The sequence below is a fragment of the Balaenoptera borealis genome (genome assembly GCF_965194805.1).
Source record: "Balaenoptera borealis genome assembly, chromosome: 19".
NCBI lineage: Eukaryota > Metazoa > Chordata > Mammalia > Artiodactyla > Balaenopteridae > Balaenoptera > Balaenoptera borealis.
The window spans coordinates 65,644,961-65,659,177 of record NC_138878.1 but is presented as its reverse complement, the minus strand read 5'-3'; the positions used below and the strand labels follow the sequence as shown (position 1 = coordinate 65,659,177).

At 55.2% G+C, this 14,217-nt stretch overlaps 1 protein-coding gene across 2 annotated transcripts; it reads left to right on the top strand.

The window, feature by feature from the left end:
* The first annotated feature begins 263 nt into the window (after positions 1 to 263).
* Positions 264 to 14,091, top strand: MBOAT7 (membrane bound acylglycerophosphatidylinositol O-acyltransferase MBOAT7). 2 transcript variants are annotated; one of them, XM_082368198.1, is made up of 8 exons: positions 265 to 554; positions 1,253 to 1,331; positions 1,434 to 1,563; positions 2,182 to 2,308; positions 4,208 to 4,367; positions 5,660 to 6,020; positions 7,809 to 7,985; positions 13,089 to 14,091. In XM_082368198.1, the coding sequence occupies exons 2-8, from the start codon at positions 1,256 to 1,258 to the stop codon at positions 13,474 to 13,476; spliced, it is 1,419 nt and encodes a 472-aa protein (XP_082224324.1). In that variant the 5' UTR covers positions 265 to 554; positions 1,253 to 1,255; the 3' UTR covers positions 13,477 to 14,091. The 2 variants fall into 2 exon arrangements, with proteins under 2 accessions (XP_082224325.1, XP_082224324.1); XM_082368199.1 differs by lacking the exon at positions 2,182 to 2,308 and having other exon boundaries at positions 264 to 554.
* The last annotated feature ends 126 nt before the right edge of the window (positions 14,092 to 14,217 follow it).

Genomic DNA, 14,217 nt, shown 5'->3' with positions numbered 1-14,217 from the left:
AAGGGAACCGACGCTGTGGCCCCTCCACATCCGGCCGAAGCTCTTGGCTCCGCCTACATCCGAACAGAGTCCTTCAGTACTCGACTACCTCCGAAGAAAACCGAAGCTTGTGGCCCCGCCTCCAAACCGCCTCCCGACTCTGTCCCAAGGAACCTGAAGCGGAGACTCCACCTCATTCCGAACGCTGAGCTCCAGGCCCCGCCTCTTTCCCAGGTTCGGTCGCTTCCCGCCGTGCCCGAAGCTTCTGGCCCCACCCCTTTCCGAGGCCAAAGCCCCGCCCCTTTGCGTGCTCGCAGCTCGGTAGAACCGAGTCCGGGGCCAGCTGCAGACTCGTGCTCCCTGCACCCAGTCCGGGCTCCTTCTCTGCTCAGCCCGGAGCCTGCCGGGCGCTGCACACCCGGCCCCGGACCGCGCACCCTAGCCGGCCCCCCGAAAGAGACTGGGGACGCGGGGGCGTGCTGGGCGGGGTAGGCGTGGCGGATCCGCGGAGGCCGGCGGGCCGGGACTGCTCGGCTGCTTCCTGCCCTGCGGGCGGCGCGGAGCCGCGGGCCCAGGTGGGTCCGCCACGCCTGGGCCGGGGTGCGGTGGGCGCGGAGGCGCCCCGGAGACCGGGAGGGGTCTGGACAGTGTGGGGTCGCTGCGGATCGGCGGGCTGATGAGATGCGGGGGCGGTGCCGGGAGCGCGACCGAGCTCCCGGGTGGCGTAACCGCCTGTGGCTTTGCCCGGAGCGGATCTGACCCGCGCTTGGTGCGCGCAACGGGAGTGGGGCTCGGGAGCGGGCCCGCTCTCTGGGTTTCAGACGGGAGAAGGAACCGGAGCTCCGAAAAGAGGGCGAGGCTGGAGGCCTGGGCTCCTCTGAGGCCCTCTCGGAGAAGGGCAGGGAGTCTGGAGAGCAGGGTTCTCAAAGAGGGAGAGGCTGGGGGATAAGAAGAGAGGAGCTGGATTGCTGGGATACTCGAAGGAGGAGGGGGCCGGGAGGTTTGGATTCCTGGGTTCTCAAAGGAGAAGAGAGCTGGGGGCCTGCGTTCTCAAAGAGGGGTTCTGTGGGTGGCTTCCTCTATCCTCGAAGGAGGAAGGGCCTGGAGGTCGGGATTCCTGTGTTGTCAGAGGAGAGGAGCTGAGGGTAGGACTCCTTGATCCTCGACAACTGGGGAGTGGGTGGGGGGGGGTGGATCCTTGACTCCTCTAAGGGGGAGGGGCTGGGGGCCCGGACTCCTGGGTTCTCACTGGGAACCTCTACCCCTCCCCCAGAACATGTCGCCCGAAGAATGGACGTATCTACTGGTTCTTCTTATCTCTATCCCCATCGGCTTCCTCTTTAAGAAAGCTGGTGAGTCAGGTTCCCTCCCCAGTGGAAAATAAAGGGAGGGGGGGTGCCCGGGCTGGGGACCCCTGGAAGGTTCCACGCTTATGCTATGCCTTCTCCCTGCAGGACCTGGGCTGAAGAGATGGGGGGCAGCAGCTGTGGGCCTAGGGCTCACCTTGTTCACCTGTGGCCCCCACACTTTGCATTCTCTGGTCACCATCCTTGGGACCTGGGCGCTCATTCAGGCCCAGCCCTGGTGAGGATTTGGTGGGGGGAGTTGGGGGAGATGGAGGGGGTGGAGGAAGCGACCTGTTTCCTCTTGGGGTCTTTCTCTATTTCTGTCTCCATCTCCGGATGTCTCTTGTTTATCTGTAGATTCTCTGTGTCATTTGTCTGGTCTGTTTTTCTTCCTCTCCTGCCTTTTTCTGGGTCTTTGTCCCTGTGTGTTTGTCCTGGTCCTTTACATCCATGTCGTGGATTCAGGAGAGAGGAGGACGTTACTAGTCTGCTGGCCCTGCCACCGTTGGTATTGGTATTCTCTCTCTCTCTCTCTCTCTCTCTGTTTCTCCCTCCCTCTTTCTCCCTCCACCTCCCCTCTCTCCCTCGCCCTTCCTCCTCCCTCCCAGAAAAAATGGAGTATTGAAGGGTCTTCACCCTGAAGCCTCTCTTAACCCCCTTCTCATTTTCTTCTCTGTTGCTGCGCATTTCTGTGTAGCTGTTTCAATCGTGCTCATTCCATACCCCCCCGCCCCTCATTTTCTGTCTCGGGAGGTGGGGAGGTGGGGAAGGATTTGTAGCTGGAATCTAGGGGCGGCTGAGGCAAGATCTCGTGCACCCCTGCACCCAGCACCGCACGCCTCTTGCCTTTGCCCAGCTCCTGCCACGCCCTGGCCCTAGCCTGGACCTTCTCATATCTGCTCTTCTTCCGTGCGCTCAGCCTGCTGGGCCTGCCCACTCCCACACCCTTCACCAATGCCGTCCAGCTGCTGCTGACACTGAAGGTCAGACTCCCCTCCAGCCCTCGCTGTGTGCCAGTTAACCACCAAAACTTTACCTTCTCCTCCTAGCCACTCCCGTGGGAGGCAGAGGAAGGGGGATGGTCTGTCCCACACAGCCCGCCGGGGGCGGGGCTTCACCTCTCAGCTCTTCCCTGGGATAAAGAAGTATGCAAAGTTATGTAACTGGGGGTGCCATGTGTTGGCTGAGCTAAAGTGCGTCTTTGTAGCAAGCCATTTTGCAGAGGAGGACAGCCAGCTCCGGGGAGGTAGCACTCAGTTAAGGACGCAAAACCAGGACACCACGTGCGGCTCTCCGTGACCTGGGAAGATGGGTGAAAACAGATTCCCAGGCCCCACCCCTGGGAACGTAAAGTCGTGCGTTCCTACTATGCGCTACGTATCAGTGAACAGAACGGTCATGTGAGGTGGTGAATGAGGTCTCCTCAGCATCCTGTGTTCCCCGCGGGAGCTGGAGAAAGAGGCTCTCAGGACATAGGGACCAGCGTGTGTGGAAGGGAGCAGGCTGAGTCCCATCAGCAGTGGACCAGCCACACGGACCGTCCATCAAGAGCGGAAAAGAGCACAGGCAGCCCAGGCCAAACCATGCAGGGCCTTGTTGGCTAAGATGAGGGGGTCCCCACTTCTTCCTGTGGGGGCCCAAGAGCCACTGCAAGAGGTTTTTTGATTTGTTGCCAGAAGAGGTAATGTGACTAGATTTACAGGTTTAAAAATCCTTCCTCCCGATGCTGAGCGAGTTGAAGCAGAAGGGGCAAGATGGGGTGACGTGGGACTCTTTTATCAAAGTCCAACTGACAAACAGTGGCGGCTTGATGCAGGCCTGTGGGCAGGTCAGTCAGGGCCCCACCAGGAAGCCCGGCATTTAGGAGAAATTGAGGGCGGGTTGGGGAGAGGTCCTGGCCCCCAGGGCATGAGAGGAGGGGCAGGTAGTGGAGCCGGGAAGGAAAAAGACTTGGGTAGAGCCCCCCAATTCAAGAAGATCATCAAGGGTCATGGCCAGCCCAAGGTGATCTTATCAATACAAGGGAATAAAAACCCAAGCCTCACTCCTGCCTTCCTCCATCTCTGCCTGGGGCTCTGTGCCAACTAAACCCAGGGGGAAGCTGGAAGACACAGGCCTGTGGATGTTGAGCCGGCCTGGGGTCTGTGCGGAGAAGGGTAGAGGGCAGATCTGAAGGAGGAGCCCGAACATATTCAGCCCAGTGGTGGAGGCAAAGCGAGAGGGACAGACTCCAGAGACTTAAGGGATTCGACTGGGGGAGTGAGGAAGGTTTCCAGCCTAAGCAATTAATTGGATGGTGGTGGCATTTGCTGACGGCAGAGACTAGAAGAAGACCCACTTTGGGGAGAGGCTAATACCGTGTTCCACCTTGGATGTGTTCAATTCGAGGTGCCTGGAAGATATCAAGTATTAATGACAAGAGGTAGCTTTTTTTTTTTTTGATCTCGCCACACGGCTTGTGGGATCTTAGTTCCCCGACCAGGGATCATCAAACCTGAGCCCCAGCAGTGAAAGCGCTGAGTCCTAACCACTGGACCGCCAGGGAATTCCCTAGAGGCAGCTTGATGAACAGTCTTGGGGCTTGGAGGAGAAGTCCCACCGGGTTACACTGTGGGTGGTATCTAAAGTCACGAACTGCTGGAGAACCCAGAAAGATGGAACTCAGAGAAAAAAGACAGAGGGGCCCAGGAGTGAGCCCTGCGAGAGTCACCAAGAAGCCCTTACTCACGACCAGATGCCCAGAGCTGCCCGTGGAGTAGAGCCTCAGCGCCCAGCTGCACGGGGCTGCAGCAGCTGTTGGCTGCCCAGAGAGGTAGTGAAAGGGAGGTGGGTGAGAGGAAGCCCGGGTCTGACCTGTCCTTCCCTACACCCCTTCCTCCCAGCTGGTGAGTCTGGCCAGTGAAGTACAGGACCTGCATGTGGCCCAGAGGAAGGAAATGGCCTCAGGCTTCAGCAAGGGGCCCAGCCTGGGGCTGCTGCCTGACGTTCCCTCTCTGCTGGAGACGCTCAGCTACAGCTACTGCTACGTGGGCATCATGACAGGTGAGCGTGCCCGCCCCGCAGGCCTGCCTCCGCAGCTCCTCACCCTCTGTCTCCATTCTCTGCCTGGAGTTTGGTGCCTGTTGCATGTTCCCACATCCCATCCCAGCATCTGCCGCTCTGAGGGTGAGCATCTATGCCCGAGTCCACGTCTGACTGTCCCCCTGGTCCCAGGGCCCCTCCAGAGTACAGAGAGACTGTTCTCAGCCTCAGTGATTCCTTGTAACTTTTTGGGAGCAAACAGGAGATGAAGGAGAAAGATCTACATCACCCTAACGTTTCTGCTGCCCGGGCAACAAGTATTCACAGCTTATGATCCCATTTTTAGTTTCAGAAAATATTTTTCACTAATGTTGACCTCTTAGAAGGTGTTCATTTTCATAGCAACTGTATTGAGCTATGATTACCATATTCACTCACTTGTAACCACATCCAGCTTGCTGGGTTTTAGTCTATTCACAGAGTTGTGCAACCATCACTGCCATGTAATTTCGTCACCTCGAAAAGAAACCCTGCACCCTTTAGCCGTCGTCTCCCAAACCTCCGTCTGCCCCCATTCCCTGGAAACCACTAATTGACTTTCTATCTCTATATATTTGCCTATCCTGAACATTTATAAGTGGAATCATACAGTGTGTGGTCTTCTGTGACGTGTAAGACGTTTAACACTCCTGTTAACCCCACTCTGCTCCCTCCCTAGGCCAAGAGCGGTCTCCTCTTTTCCATCTCTGTCCCTCTGCAGCCCCTCCCTGCTCAGTGGCCAGAGGCATCTCATGAAAAGGCAAAATGATAATCCAGCACTTCCCTGGTGGGAGAGCCTATACTGGTTTCCTAGCGCTTAGAACAAAACTCAAAGTCCTCATCATATCCCCCAGGGGTCCCGCCCCTGCCACCCTCTCATTTCTTCTCACACCACTCTTCCTCTGCAGATGCACTGCTGCACTTCCTGTCACTCCTTTACACCCAGCTCACCCCCCACCCCATCTCTCCAGGTCCGGTCTGTCTGTCTCCATCTGTCTCGGCGTCTCCATACCCCTCATCCTCAGGCTCTGTGTCCCTTTCCGGAAGTGTCTGTCCCTCGTCCTCCCCTTTCTCCGCTTCCTTGTCCCTTTCTCTCTGGGTTTCATACCCCCACTCCCCTCTCTGCTTCTCTGTCTCCTTCCTCTCTCCCTGGTCCACCTCAGCTCCCGAATCTCTGGTCCATCTCCCCCCTCCCCCAACCCCGCCCGAGACTGGAGCTGGGCGCCCCTGCCGTGTGTACCGTGTCTGACCAGCTGCCCTCCCTCCCGCCGCAGGCCCGTTCTTCCGCTACCGCACGTACCTGGACTGGCTAGGGCAGCCCTTCCCCGGGGCCGTGCCCAGCCTGCGGCCCCTGCTGCGCCGAGCCTGGCCGGCCCCGCTCTTCGGCCTGCTCTTCCTGCTCTCCTCCCACCTGTTCCCGCTGGAGGCCGTGCGTGAGGACGCCTTCTACGCCCGCCCGCTGCCCGCCCGCCTCTTCTACATGATCCCCGTCTTCTTCGCCTTCCGCATGCGCTTCTACGTGGCCTGGATTGCCGCCGAGTGCGGCTGCATTGCCGCCGGCTTCGGGGCCTACCCCGTGGCCGCCAAAGCCCGGGCCGGGGGCGGCCCCACCCTCCAATGCCCACCCCCCAGCAGGTCAGGCGGCGGGAGGGAGGTGTCCCAAGACCCGGCAGGCCCCATCACCGCGGGCTGGCCCTGCCCCTAGCAGGGAGGATAGCGGGGAGCAGGGGGGGGCAGGTCTCCCACCTGTTGTCAGCAGAGTGTCACCCTCAGCCACCACAGCCCGCCTTCCCCCGTCCTAAGGAAACAGTAGTCCTGATCCGTACGGATTGCCCCCTGTTGCTAGTGCTTGACCCCCCCTTCGGGTGGTGAATTGCTCTCTGTTGCTAGGAAAAGGAAGGTGTTACAGCAGTCACACGCTGTCCCTCTGTTGCCGTGGAAGCGACACCCCAGTAACCCAGTTGTTCCTGGTTGCTCAGGGTGCCATCGTTGGGCAGTGAGGAGTAGCCCTTTGTTGCTAGGGAGAACATTCCCTAGCAACAGCACTGCCCCTTCCTGCCAGAAAGCTGCTCTTTGTTGCTACGGAAACGGCATCCCCTAAACTGCCCCTTTGTTGCTGGGAGCGAGCACGCCCCTCCCCATGGGATGTCGTCACATAACAGCCTGCTGTTGCCCTCTTTTTCTATGGAAATGGCATCCTTGACCATGCTGTCCTCTAGCAGAGGGGACACCATTCCTAGCAACTGCAGGTCATGTTCCTACTGTTGCCCAGGAAATCCCCTGGTAACTATGAATTAACCTTGTTGCTGGCGAAACTAGCCCCCTAGCTCCTTCATCACTAGATAAATCACACAGCTAGTAACTACAGACTCTCTTGTTGCTAAGGATATGTTGCTCCTGTGTTGCTAGGGAAATGGCACCCCTAGCAACCAGGAATGGCCTGTCCCTCTGTCCCTAGCAGTCATGGTCAGCCTTCAGGCTGGGGCTGGGAAAGCAGCCCTTTGATGGAAATTCTGAACTACTCCTTACAAGGGTTGGGCAATCGCCTAGTAGTCACAAACTGCCATTCCATTGCGGGGGAAGTGGCACCCCCCCCCCCGCAAATTTCTTGCCACTGCCATAGGATAGGGTATCCCCCAGAAGACGTCAAGCAGGAATTGAAGGCTTTTCTAAACCTTCTGGGCCCCGCCCCTAATGGATGCTCCCCTTCCATTATCAGAAGCTGCCAACGGTTCAGGTGGGCCAAGGATATCCCCCACTGCTGGTGGGGGGGGGGGTTGGCACCAGTGACCCAGGAACCACTGTATTACTGGAGATGACCCTTATAAAACAATCCTGGGGACCAATAGCCAGGAAAGGCCCTTTCAGGAAGCTTTTCTAAACATCCTAGACCTTGTTGCTAAGGAATGCCCTTTCCCTAGCAACAGAGACCATCAAGGTGTCAGGCGGGCCTAGAACATCTCCCTAGCAGCCACGGACCACCTCATTGTTAGGGATGCGGCTTCCCTAACAACCAAAGTGTCCAACAATTTAGAATGGACTACTTGGAGGCTTCTCTGAATATGCTGAGCTTGGTTGCTAAGGAATGGCCTTTCCCTAGCATCCGAGACCATTGGCAGGTCAGGTTGCTAAGGACTCATAGCTTAGCAACCGTGGCCCTTCCAGACTTTTCCTGGCTGTTGCAGGCCCCCTTACCAAAGAGGAGAACCCTATTGCTGATGAACTGTGCACTTCCCAAAAATGCTCAGTCTGGGCTACCCTCCCCTGTTGCGCTAGCAAACGTGACAGCCAGAGAACTGTTGCCTGGCCAGGATCCCCTCCTTAGCATCCGGGGCTGGGACAGTAGCCAGAGTCAGGAGGGGGCCTGGCTGAGCTGCATGTCTGTCCCCCACCCTCATCCTCCACCCCCCCCCCCCCCCCCAGTCCGGAGAAGGCGGCTTCCACGGAGTACGACTATGAGACCATCCGCAACATCGATTGCTATGGCACAGACTTCTGCGTGCGCGTGCGGGATGGCATGCGGTACTGGAACATGACGGTGCAGTGGTGGCTGGCGCAGTACATCTACAAGAGCGCGCCCGCGCGCTCCTACGTCTTCAGGTGAGCCCAACTGTCTCGGAGGACGGCACGGAAGTACACCTCCCAGCTGCCCCTGGGGCCGCCTGCGGCTTCCCCCGCTGGGCCTCCACCCCTGAGGGTCATGGGAGTTGTAGTTTCTTGAGCCTTGCGCTGGCTCTGATCTGCGTTATTCCGGGGTCAATTCTTCCTCCTCTCTGGGCCTCCGTTTCTACCTCCGTAAAGTCAGCCTCGCTCCGCAAACGCAGTGTACTGAGTCCTGTGGACTCAGTAGCTAGACTTTCCGGAATCTTAACCCTGCCAGTTACTAAGAAACCTTAAGAAGTTAGTTGACCCCTGTTTCCTCAACTTTTTTTTTTTAATTTCAAAAATTCCCATATACGCTTTTTTTTTTTAAATTCCAAATGCTTACTTTAATTACCCTTGACTAAACCCCAAGAGATACAGCTATTTACTTGGAGCCCAGCAAGATAAATTGCTTCAGCATACTGCAAGAGGAAGCCATTGAAATAATCACTCTGCTTTGTAAACCTTTATGTAACTTCTGGCTAGTAAACATAAAAATTTAAACAAACTGTGGGAGCAGGGGCCCCACCCAAACATGGACTGTAGAAATAAAAGAGGAAAAGGCAATCTCTACCTTTTCCCAAAAGCAAAATCAAACACAATTAACAATCCCCTAGCTCTTAAAGTTACCTCTTTTTTTTTAACATCTTTATTGAAGTATAACTGCTTTACAATGGTGTGTTAGTTTCTGCTGTATAACAAAGTGAGTCAGCTATACATATACATATATCCCCATATCTCCTCCCTCTTGCGTCTCCCTCCCACCCTCCCCATATATGCTTTTTTTCCCAGTTGTTTTTTTTTTTTTTTTTTTTTTTTTATTTATGGCTGTGTTGGGTCTTCGTTTCTGTGCGAGGGCTTCCTCCAGCTGTGGCAAGCGGGAGCCACTCTTCATCGCGGTGCGCGGGCCTCTCACCATCGCGGCCTCTCTTGTTGCGGAGCACAGGCTCCAGACGCGCAGGCTCAGCAGTTGTGGCTCACGGGCCCAGTCGCTCCGCGGCATGTGGGATCTTCCCAGACCAGGGCTCGAACCCGTGTGCCCTGCATTGGCAGGCAGACTCTCAACCACTGCGCCACCAGGGAAGCCCCCCAATTTTTTAAAATTGAAGTATAGTTGATTTACAATGATGTATTAGTTTCAGGTGTACAGCAAAGTGATTCAGTTTTATATATATATATATATATATATATATATATACACACACATATATATATATTAATTCTTTTATTTTTTTGGGTCACGCTGAGCAGTGTGTGGGATCTTAGTTCCCCCACCAGGATCTGAACCCTGCCCCGGCAGTGAAAGCGCGGAGTCCTAATCACTGGACCGCCAGCGGTTGCCTATCTATTCTTTTTCAAATTCTTTTCCCTTATAGGGTACTACAGAATATTTAGTATAGTTCCCTGTGCTATACAGTAGGTCCTGGTTGGTTATCTATTTTTTATATAGTAGTGTGTATATGTTATTCCCAAACTCCTAATTTATCCCCCCCCGAACACAGTTTCCTCAACTCTTAAATGGGGGTAATGCTGTTACCTGTTTCATAGGTTGATGTGAAGAATAAGTGAAATAAAGTGTGAAATGCACTTAATGTGAGGCCTGATTAGCTTGTATTATCCTTCACTCATCTGATATTTCTTGAGTTGAGACTTTCTGTAAAGATAAGATAAACTTATCTTTACAACCTTAGGAAGTAGGAGTTCTCATCATCCCCATTTTATTTTTTTTTAATTATTTTTTTTAAAATTTGTTTCTTTTATTTATTTCCTTTTGGCTGCGTTGGGTCTTAGTTGCTGTGCGCAGGCTTCTCCCTAGTTGCAGCGAGCGGGGGCTACTTTTCATTGCGGTGGCTTCTCTTGTTGCGGAGCACGGGCTCTAGGCACGTGGGCTTCAGTAGTTGTGGCATGCCGGCTCAGTAGCTGTGGCTCACGGGCTCTAGAGCGCAGGCTCAGTAGTTGTGGCACACGGGCTTAGTTGCTCCGCAGCATGTGGGGTCTTCCCGGACCAGGGCTCGAACCCGTGTCCCTGCATTAGCAGGCGGATTCTTAACCACTGCGCCACCAAGGAAGCCCCAACATCCCCATTTTAAAGATGAAGAGACCCAGGATCAGAGGTCTGATCTTAGGCAACCTGCCGAGTGTCACCAGATGAGGTCAGGATACATCATGACACGTTCTTATAATGAAGCAGTCAATCATGGTGCCTCTGGAGCTAGACTTCCCTGGGTGTGTGATCTGATTTATGATTTAAAGATCTGCTCCGACCTTGTGTGGGAATGGGCTAAGGTGGGGGAGGGGAGCAGGCGATAAAGCAGGGACTGGCCCGGTGGGCATTGATGGTATCCTAGAGTAGGGACCAGTGGCCTAGAAGTGGATGCATTTGAGAGGTGGAGGTGGGAAACAGCTTGATGGCCAGGTGATGGGCTGTGCGTGATGGTAGGGCACAGAAGGGCTGTTTCCTGCGGAGGGGAAACTGGGCAGAAGGAAGTTTCAGGAGTGGGTAGAATGAGGAAGCTAGACTCGGGTTTAGTCTCCCTGACTTTGAGGTGACTGTTAGATTTCCAGCTGGGGTTGTTGGCTAGGCAGTTAGTTGTGTGATTCTGGTGCGTAAGGGAAGGGTTGGTGTAAGAAGTGGACACGTGAGCGTCAGCAGGTGTGGACGATACTTAAAGCTCTGGGGCTGAGCATCAGGTCAAAGCACAGAGTGCGCGAACGTTTAGACCAGGGATTCTCAATGCGGGGGGTGGGGGGGAGCAATTGTGCTGCACCCCCAGGGGGCGTTGGCAATGTCTGGAGACGCTGTTGTCATAATGGGGATGTGCTGCTGGCATCTAGTGGGTGGGGTCCAGAGATGCTCCTGAACAATCTGCGCGGCACAGGACAGCACTCCACCTCCCCACCCCCACCCCCACCCCCCCGAAGAATGATCCTGCCCCAGGTATCTGTAGCGCCAAGATCGAGAAACCCTGGTGTAGACTAGGGACCAGCAGGAAGAGCCAGCACAGATGCAGCCAGTGACACAGGAGGACAGTCAGCAAAGTATCCATTCCCGGAAGGAAGCCGAGAGAAGTAAGTGTTTCAAGGAGGAGCGAGGAGGGGATGGTGTGTGTGCCGGTGCCAGGGGCTTCAGTGCGCTGAGGGCGAGTGTGGCCACTGGGTGGGGCGTGGTGGGAGGGAGTCCCCGGCAACCTTGACGGGAGCAGAGTGGAGGGCTGAAGTGAAAGCCGGCCTGGAGAGGGTTCCAGAGAGGACGGAAGGGGAGCCTAGACGATTCTTTGGAGAGTGTTCGCTGTGGGGGGGGACAGGGGGGCAGCGAAGCAGGGAGAGAAGAGTGGGTGGCGGAATGGCCAAGAGCTCAGGTGTGCGCACGTGGAGTTAGAGATGCCGGGCTTGCGCTGATGCGTGGCCTACTGTCAGCTGCTTTCAGTTGTCTGTCAACTGCTTTCAGTTGTCTGTCAACTGCCGACCCACAGCATTCTCTCTCCACCAGAGGTAGAAAAGAAAGAAAACAGTTTTGTGGACTTCCCCAGCGCTCCAGTGGTTAAGACTCCGTGTTTCCACTGCCGGGGGCGTGGGTTCGATCCCTGCTCTGGGAACTATTATCCTGCATGCCTCGCGGCGTGGCCAAAAAATAGGGGGAAAAAAACCAGTTATTGAATAAGCATTAAACCAGATTTCGAGGCATGGCGCAAGTAACCCACTGCTGAGATTACCAAGATGGAAAGAAAGCTCACCCTTTTTAAAATTTTTTTTAACAGTTCATCCATCCATCCATTTTATTTTTATTTTATTTTTTTTTAATTGGGGTATAATTGATTTACAATGTTGTGTTAGTTTCAGGTGTATCGCAAAGTGAATCTGTTATACATATACATATATCCACTCTTCTTTTAGCTTCTTTTCCCATATAGGCCATTACAGAGCACTGAGTAGAATCCCCCGTGCTATACGGTAGGTCCTTATTAGTTGTCTAGAAATCTCACCCTTTTTGTCTTCTCCGTCGCCACTTAGAGCCCTTTACGTAGCGTGTTCTCGAGAGACACCGTAACTGGTCCTCACGTCGGAGTACTCCACAAGCACTATTGCGTGCTCTCATGTTCATCCTAAGTTCACCTGGTGATGGGGGTAGCCACCTGGCTAGTTACGTGTCTTTATCTGAAGGAAGAATAAAACTGCTATCTCTATGACCAGCAGGTGTTTACAGCTCGGAGCTGGCACCTAGGATAAACCCTCATAGCTGCAGGGGGACAGGCGCTATCTCCCTCCACGCCTAGGCTTCAAGGAGATGGCTCCCAGGCCCTCGAGAAGAACATTCCCGGACTGTAACACTTTCTACAGGCCTGTTTTACCTTTTCAAAGATTTCCATCTGTATCCAAAGGATAACGGAAAGATGCTCAAACAGGTTTTTCAAGGAAATGGCCTAAGAAAGGAGAAGGAGGAAAAGATCTTCCCTTTTGGCAACAGGGAAAATTCAACCTTTTTACGGACCCTTACACCCTCTGCCGCCCCCCCCCGCCCCCCCAGGAAAGGGTGGTCAGTGTCATTCTGTCATTCGGTTATTTTTGCACTTTTAACACCCTGATGATGTGCCAGAGGGAAAACTTGATGCCCATGGGCAGGAACTCAGGCCACAGTCCTTGGCAAAGCCTGCTCTGATTTGTGGGTTCTCTGTGGAAGTGGGGATCAGAGCCTAAATTTGTGGGTCTTCAAGGGATAGCATTTGGAGTCCTTAAGGAGAAGGGACCATGGCTGGAGATTTCTGAGTCTTCATGGATCACGATTTATATTCCTGGATCCTCAAAGAGGAAGTGGCTGGGGACTTGACTCCTGGGTCCTGAGGGAAAATAGTGTTGGGAGGGGGTTCCTGAGAAGAGAGTAAGAGTACCGGGTCTGAGGGAGGAGGGGCTGGGGGCCTGGACCCCTGGGTCTGAGGGAGGAGGGGCTGGGGGCCCGGACCCCTGGGTCTGAGGGAGGAGGGGCTGGGGGTCTGGACTCCTGGGTCTCAGGGAAGAGGGCGGGGGGCCTGCACTCCGGGTCCTGATTCCTAGCCCCTCCCCCAGGAGCGCCTGGACCATGTTACTGAGCGCCTACTGGCACGGCCTGCACCCTGGCTACTACCTCAGCTTCCTGACCATCCCGCTGTGCCTGGCAGCTGAGGGCCGGTTGGAGTTGGCCTTTCGGGGGCGGCTCAGCCCCAGGGGCCAGAAGGCCTGGGACTGGGTACACTGGTTCCTGAAGATGCGGGCCTATGACTACATGTGCATGGGCTTTGTGCTGCTTTCGCTGGGCGAAACCCTCCGGTACTGGGCCTCCATCTACTTCTGCATCCACATCCTGGCCCTGGTGGCCCTCGGGCTGGGGCTGGCTCTAGGTGGGGGCAGCCCCAGCCGGCGGAAGACGGCGTCCCCCGCCACCAGCCTTGCCTCGGGAAAGCTTCGGGAGGAGTAAGCTGTCACGACACTCCCTCTGCCGTCGGTCCAGCTACCAAGCTTTTGCCTGGGAATTCTGTGAAGCATGCTGCTGTCGCCTTTCCCAGAAAGAGTCCTGAGTATGGCAAGGGGCCTGGAGAGGATTCCCGCTTCCCCAGCTCAGCACCGTGCCTGGAAAAGCCTCCGCCCTGAGGGCCCCAGATGATCAGTTTTCCCTCCTGTAAAAATCAAGATATGGTCCAGACAAGAATCTCCCTTTGTCCCTGCCCAGCACCAGGTATTCAGAGAGAACTGCGTTTTCCCCCCAACAGCAGGGGCCGATGGGCGACATGGTTTCTTGGGCAAATTTCCCTTCTTTGGCTCCACAGTGTGGGGTTAGGAGCTTCAGGGCAGGCTCTGGGAGTGGGGGACCTCTTTCTGGTCGTTTCCACTCTTGTCTCATTAGACCAGTACGGAGTATAACCCTCCTGGAACGGAGAAGCTGAGCGCAGATGTACAGGCCTTTGGACTATGGTTCTCGTAGGTTCCATCTGAGCCACCTAAGGGTCCCAGTGCTCCTGTCACCGTCTTGTCATCTTTTGACCTAAGAGGCTCAGAATGTGTAAATGTCTCCTAATAAAGTGTCACACAAAGACTCTATGTGGGAATGTCTGTGGGTGATCAGTGTGGGGGGACTTGTACCGCCGCATCCCTCTGTGATGTGCTAACACCCAGCCCCCCGGGAGCCACGCAGGCATCTGTGGACTTCAGCTCCCAGGAG

Bases quoted from the DNA above. Each gene is read 5' to 3' on its own strand.
- MBOAT7 (XM_082368198.1), top strand. From the start codon at position 1,256: ATGTCGCCCGAAGAATGGACGTATCTACTGGTTCTTCTTATCTCTATC. The intron at 1,564-2,181 runs GTGAGGATTTGG...GCCTTTGCCCAG, and splicing joins CTCATTCAGGCCCAGCCCTG to CTCCTGCCACGCCCTGGCCC. The intron at 6,021-7,808 runs GTCAGGCGGCGG...CCCCCCCCCCAG, and splicing joins CAATGCCCACCCCCCAGCAG to TCCGGAGAAGGCGGCTTCCA.